Source organism: Penaeus chinensis, chromosome 30 (genome assembly GCF_019202785.1).
Source record: "Penaeus chinensis breed Huanghai No. 1 chromosome 30, ASM1920278v2, whole genome shotgun sequence".
NCBI lineage: Eukaryota > Metazoa > Arthropoda > Malacostraca > Decapoda > Penaeidae > Penaeus > Penaeus chinensis.
Window position 1 is genome coordinate 14,819,999 of NC_061848.1, and position 7,500 is coordinate 14,827,498.

At 33.2% G+C, this 7,500-nt stretch overlaps 1 protein-coding gene across 1 annotated transcript in view; it reads right to left on the reverse strand.

Moving 5' to 3' along the window:
* Positions 1-741: 741 nt before the first annotated feature.
* The window catches only part of LOC125041172, a 17,636-nt gene continuing 10,877 nt past the window's right edge, over positions 742-7,500 (reverse strand). The window contains exons 5-10 of the mRNA XM_047635991.1: positions 7,271-7,500; positions 5,006-5,250; positions 4,703-4,874; positions 4,213-4,344; positions 2,848-2,961; positions 742-2,639 (exon numbers count right to left, since the gene is read on the reverse strand). The exon at positions 7,271-7,500 is cut by the window's right edge and continues 484 nt beyond it. Of these exons, the coding sequence (XP_047491947.1) occupies positions 2,420-2,639; positions 2,848-2,961; positions 4,213-4,344; positions 4,703-4,874; positions 5,006-5,250; positions 7,271-7,500 (1,113 nt within the window). The 3' untranslated portion in view covers positions 742-2,419. The remainder of the gene's footprint in view (positions 2,640-2,847; positions 2,962-4,212; positions 4,345-4,702; positions 4,875-5,005; positions 5,251-7,270) is intronic.

Here is a 7,500-nt window from a genome sequence, read left to right on the forward strand (position 1 = left end):
CAGAGGCAAGTTGTTGTATCAGACACAGAATTTAAACAAAAACAAAATGTAAAAACTGTATATGCACAATAACTCCAATGAAATTCTATTGAAACTGCAAATTCCATAGCATAGAAAATAAAGATTTTATCAGAAATGGAAGCCTAAAGAGAACATTGGATTTATCAACAGAGGATAATACTTGGATCATACTTGGAAGTCCTTATACTACACATTCTTTACACTATGGGCCATTTCTTTGAAAGGCTAAGCCTATAAATGGATACATCAACTCCTACTCAAACTGGGTAAAATACTTGTACAATTCTTCCATATTACATGTAGAATCATGTAATCTGTAACAAAACTGGGATAAACAAGAGATAATGATCTAGTGTTAAACAAATTTATAATACTATGATCAGGACTAGCTACATCATTCATTTCTATTTCATTTTTATTCTAAAGTTTTCCCATTCTGCAAAAATCTCAATTATACAAAAAATATATATATAAAAAGATTTTAATTGATTGTATACTGTGCTGATCTAAATCTTTGAAAGCCATGTAAAAGATGTGTATATCATGATGGCAGTGTTTTTTTCTTTTTTTATCTAGAATACTGCAGTGAAAAAAAGGCAATATCAAGGTAATTTTACTTTCAGTTAATGAGATTCTCTAAGATTTTAATCTTACAAAGTCTACACTTAGAATTAAAGGAGTCAAAAGAGGTCCTCTAAACAACAAAGAACAAAACAAATGTCAAAGCTTCTCACTTTATGTATGCAGGTCAATACTGTCATAAAGAAGAAAATAATTACAGGACATACATTTCTCTCTCTTTGGTACTTGCATTATCCTAATATTTACTCAAGAGTATGCTAATAATATTCATAATAATGATAAAATCAAATTTAAAATTACCCCAAATGTAATAGCTTAATATTTTTTTCTGTGCATCATTTTCTTATACATTTTTCTGATATTAAAATTAAAATAATCTAAATTTAGAAATAAAACTCCTAATCTGACACACATCTCCCTGATCAACGAGATACTACACTTTAACAACAAAAAGTAAACAACAGCTGAATATGCCCATGGAATACTTTACATAACAGTAAAATAGAGAGTATTTTTTGATGACTTGGAAATAATACAGCTTGCATTCAGGAAATCCTATTTCACTCCAGAATAATCTAAAATAGTCTCAGTGAAATGAATGCTGACTTCACTTGCTATCTATTCATTATCTTTTAATGTACTTGGTGAATCATTTACAAACTAAAGTGCTCACTTCAGCCTAGCTATCTGCTGTATAAAATTACAAGGATGTACCACACTCTGTAAGATCTCTACCATCTAGCAGGTATGTAATTACTACATGATCACAGAGTAATTACTTTGTTATTAAGCTACCTTGATAAGGTTATCACACATGCTTTCCTCAATTCATCTAAATACTTGTCTACATTATAAAGTTTGTACATCACTGTCATCTAGGACAGTAAAACAAAATACATGCTACAGTCTGTATGGTAAAATATTCTGTTATCAAACATGTGTTCCTGCATGTATAAAGGTGATTGCTCATCTTTTTTTATAATGCCACTGATAAATATCAGTGAATAAATTAACTTGAATTTATCTTTTAATCAGTTTGATTTAGTTTATTTGTTTTTGCTCTTCTTTATATTAATTGCTGTTGTAAAAAGGAATGTCTAGCAATTTCCAATAAATCACTAATTATATAATAAGTCATCTGTATTATATGCATTGCATGGTGGCCTAGATTACTGATAAAAATTAAAATATCAGATGATGCAGAAAATTAAGATCCAATACATTCATTTAGCTCTGAGCAGTTTGCCTAATATACCAAACTTTTGCAAAATATGATAGTAGGTCTGTTTATAACTTCCTCACCAGAAGCACTGACTAGAAGGGATTTCCTAGGAGTGAAATGCACAATTCAATAGGACAACAGTAGTGCTGTAATTATAATATGTAACACAAAATATCCACTTCTATACAATAGATATAGAATGGAGTTACTTTTTCATATGACTGAACATCATACATCTTATCATGCATGGTATGAGGGAATGCTTTTGATACTGTTAAAAGAATAAACAAGAGCAATGATCAATATCAGCACAAAAAAATCTTTATAAATTTGTGCTAGAACTCATACATCCATAAACTGCATAATACTTGCATTTGTCACTTACTTCTTCACTTATTATATAAAGCAGTCATATAAAATAAGTGGAAAAATTTAAGCTCAGTACTGATGAAAGGTATGACAATTCTGAACCCTTTCATCAATCATATTTGCTTTTTTCTACTGAAAAATATGATGAAACACCTCTTGGTTTGTTCATGTAGCAGACATGTTCAGATCAAAAGTAATACTGAATAAGTACAGATTCTACAATTTTCACAACATTTTTGTTGAAAATGAAAGCTCCTTCTTTATACCCTGCGTGAACTGGGGACCTTTTGCCAGTCCCTGTGGACCCTTACGCAGCCCTGGGTCCTGTCCACGAGCTCTTCCTGAGGGGCCTCGGGCGTGACTGCGGTTAGGTCCCTGAGCCAGGGTCTTGTACTGGGTTTTTAAATTCTCAGGATTGGGCCCATGCCAAGCTTGGTAATCAGTCCTACAAATGGAAATAGTGAATTCAAAGTAAGTTCAGTGTAACAGATAATATCATAAAATCTTCAGTAAAGCATCCAAACTTCTAGAAAATATAAACAATTGGTGTTTATTGCTAATGTATTTCAAATACCTATCAAATAAAGTTCAGATTGTGGTTTACTGCTAAGTATGTGAAAGCAATAATGGATAAGAAAATGAATATCACTCACAAAAGCAGGCCTTCACATGGTCCTTTATGAAGCCTGGTGTTTGGCCCAGTTGGTTTTGAACGGTGACCACTTTTAAAACTTGGGTCTTCATCAGTGCTTGTCCCCGTTGACACTCTATAAAAGGAAGAATATATTGGTAATCCATATAAATAACTGATAGAAAGAGAGAGAGAAAGCCCAAGTGAAAGAGAGAGAGAGAGAGAGAGAGAGAGAGAGAGAGAGAGAGAGAGAGAGAGAGAGAGAGAGAGAGAGAGAGAGAGAGAGAGAGAGAGAGAGAGAGAGAGAGAGAGAGAGTGAAAGAGAGAGATAGAGAGTGATAGAGAGAGACAGAGAGAGACAGAGAGAGACAGAGAGAGACAGAGAGACAGAGAGACAGAGAGACAGAGACAGAGAGACAGAGAGACAGAGAGACAGAGAGACAGAGAGACAGAGAGACAGAGAGACAGACAGAGAGGGAGTGGGGGAGGGAGGGAGGGAGGGAGGGAGGGAGGGAGGGAGGGAGGGAGGGAGGGAGGGAGGGAGGGAGGGAGGGAGGGAGGGAGAGGGAGGGAGAGGGAGGGAGAGGGAGGGAGAGGGAGGGAGAGGGAGGGAGGGAGAGAGGGAGGGAGAGGGAGAAGGAGAGGGAGAGGGAGAGGGAGAGGGAGAGGGAGAGGGAAAGGGAAAGGGAAAGGGAAAGGGAAAGGGAAAGGGAAAGGGAAAGGGAAAGGGAAAGGGAAAGGGAAAGGGAAAGGGAAAGGGAAAGGGAAAGGGAAAGGGAAAGGAAAGGGAAAGGGAAAGGGAAAGGGAGAGGGAGAGGGAGGGAGCAGGAGAGGGAGAGGGAGGGAGCAGGAGAGGGAGAGGGAGGGAGCGGGAGAGGGAGAGGGAAGGAGCGGGAGAGGGAGGGAGCGGGAGAGGGAGGGAGCGGGAGAGGGAGAGGGAGGGAGCAGGAGAGGGAGAGGGAGGGAGCGGGAGAGGGAGAGGGAGGGAGCGGGAGAGGGAGGGAGCGGGAGAGGGAGGGAGCGGGAGAGGGAGAGAGTGGGAGTGGGAGAGGGAGAGGGATGAAGAAGGAGGGAGGGGAGGAGGAGAGAGGGAGGGAACAAAAAAATTGTAAACTTACCCCTGATCATCATGTGCCATGACCCTTTCAAACACCTTTTATATATACTTGCACTGCATATACCACTGACTCAAGACATCATGAAAATGTTAGCCATGGTAGGTAATCTTATCTTAATCTGTTATTATCTAATCAGTCTGCTACAACTCACACTTCAATGAATCTGTATATTTAATTTCATTCCAGTTAGAACTGTATCAAGTACAGTTAGTGAAAGTCAAAAATTAAATAAACATAATATGGGACAAATAAACATAACTGACTCTTACGTTTGAGCTGCTGTCCAAGCAGTGTTGATTCTCGTTCGTGGCAAGGTTGGTCTTGATGTTTTTATACCTTCTCGTCTTGTCGTTGGTGGAGAACCAATAACATTCAGATTAACATCTTTGGTCTCCGAACGCCTGTTGATAAAATACATAATGCTTAGAATAGAAGAAACCTTATACATTTAGTTGAAGTTGGTAAAGTCCTCTATTATTTGGAATAATTTAACTCTTGACTGGCAGAACTAAATTTAGTTAATGAACACCTTTTAAAGCATGATCTGTCAATCTTTTGCTTTGATCTGGGAGTATATGAAACAGGGGGGGACCCATGGATCTTGCTTCATAGAATCTTTGTCAACTTCAGTTGTTCACTGTTCCACAAGGGTACAACTTTATATATTTAGAATCATAAATATAAATATAAGCTCATAAGGTTAAACTATTCACTTTTTTTTTTTTTTTTAACTATGTCATTAACAGATAAAACAAATACCTTGACATTTGAGGAGTTGTACTAGCAAGCGTCTCTTGAGTCTTGCGTTCTGTCTCAGCCATATTTACAAGGACCTGTCGAGCTCGCTCTTCCTCATAAAAGACTGACTGAAGTGCCATTGTTACAACGGTTGGTGTGATATCCGGATAATCCGAAATAAGTTGGTTGCGCACTGTGAAAACAAAATTAATTGACCACCAATTGGGAAAGCAAATACATGACCCTACCAATATATCTATGAATCTTAGAATAACCCACCCATCCATTAAATTCCACAAACATGAATGAAAATCAAATTTCAACCTTTCTTCTTGTGCTTCTCGCTCAAGTTCTTGGGCCGTGGAGGTCCGGGCGACGGCTTGGGAACAGCCTTGTTTTCCTTTCCATCTGGTCGGTCCTTCAGCTTCGGGGGGGCCAGTGATATGTCTTTCTTTTCATGCCCCATCTCCACCAACTTCTCTGATGCGTCCTTGACATTGTAATTACACTGCGTCAGGATATCCAAGATGATGGTGGGTTCCACCTTGGGGAATATTCCCTTCAGATACCTGAAAGAATCCGATAGAGATCAGGATAGATGCGAGGATGATATATAAATTGTAATGATCAAAAGGGTAAAGAGGAAACCCAAAAAGAATAAGAAAAGAATAAGAAAAGGATAATGATAGATACAATTTGATACATTGGTAATTATAGCAATAACAATAACATCAATACCACAACAACAATAATAATAATGACAATAATAACAATAACAATAATGATTATGATAATGATAATAATAATAATAATAATAATAATAATAATAATAATAATAATAATAATAATAATAATAATAATAATAATAATAATAATAATAATAATAACAACAACAACAATAATAATAACAATAAGAGTAATAACAATAATATTGACAATAATATCAATAATGACAATAACAATAATAACAATAACAATAACAATAATAATAATAATAATAATAATAATAATAATAATAATAATAATAATAATAATATTAATAATAATAATATTAATAATAATAATAATAATAATAATAATCATAATAATAATAAAAAAATAATAATAAGATTAAGAATAAGAATAATAACAATAACAATAATAATAATCATAATAATAATAATCATAATAATAATAATCCTAATAATAATATTCATAATAATAATATTCATAATAATAATCCTAATAATAATCCTAATAATAACAATAATAATAATAATAATAATAATAATAATAATAATAATAATAATAATAATAATAATAATAGTAATAATAGTAATAATAGTAATAATAGTAATAATAATAATAATAATAATAATAATAATAATAATAATAATAATAATAATAATAATAATAATAATAATAATAATAATAATAATAATAGTAATAGTAATAGTAATAGTAATAGTAATAGTAATAGTAATAGTAATAGTAATAGTAATAGTAATAGTAATAGTAATAGTAATAGTAATAGTAATAATAATAATAATAATAATAATAATAATAATAATAATAATAATAAAAATAATAAAAATAATAAAAATAATAAAAATAACAATAATAATAATAATAACAATAATAATAATAATAATAATAATAATTTCAATAATAAAATAATAATAATAATAATAATAATAATAATAATAATAATAATAATAATAATAATAAGAAGAAGAAGAAGAAGAAGAAGAAGAAGAAGAAGAAGAAGAAGAAAAATAAGAAGAAGAAGTAGAATAACAATAACAATAACAATAATAACAAAAATAATAACAATAATAATAATTATTATTATTATTATTATAATAATAATTTCAATAACAATGACTAGAACATAGTGACAACAATAATACTACAAGCATTAAGAATAATAACAATAACAACCAGAACCGATTTTGTTAAAAGGGCTCCTTATGCAAACTTCATGCAAATTTCACAATACATTGACAGGATCTTACAATAAGGTATTGATATAAGTAGTAAATGTTTTTTTTCTATGTATATATATAAAAATCTTGTTTGGGATATAAAGCAGATTCGAAATAACCAAAATGAATAAGAGCATATAAAATTAAATATATCAGGGAATTAATGTTAAACTTAAACAAAACTAAAACACATGTACAACACATGATATAGAAGGTCAGATTAAAATAACTCACAGCTATACATAAGGGTCATAATCAACATGAGCACCAAGCCATAATATTCATAAAAGGTATACCTACATACAAGTTCAGCACTCTTGACCTATTTGATTATAAGGCTGTCATCTCATGCATCAAATCTACACAATACAAGCACCATGTGTCATTGTACCATGGGAGTTAGCTTCCCCTGCAATACAAAAAAAATTAAAATAGTAAATAAATAAACAACAGTAACAATTACCAGAAGATAACATCCATTTAGTGCATCCAGAACTAGCAGGCAACTATGATAATATATAAGTGAATAACTGAAATGATTTCTAATTTCGTATAAGGGGAAAAAAGGGATATTCAAGTACAGAACAAATTAAATCACATTTTCATTACTCAAAAACCTGAATACCTGAGCTTAATCTTGGGAGAGTGGGGGGTCGATCGAGGGGAATATGGTCGCGGAGATCCCATCAGAGATCGTGTAAATTCCGAAACAGATCGTGTGGTCGGTCGAGGAGAGCCATCCATGAATGTGTGAGGGGAGGATGCTCGTGATGATAAAAGGGGTGAGTCCCTGCCCAGGAAGGGGGAACCTATAGATCGCTCTAGGGACCCCTGCCCAAGCCTTTGTGAACCAAC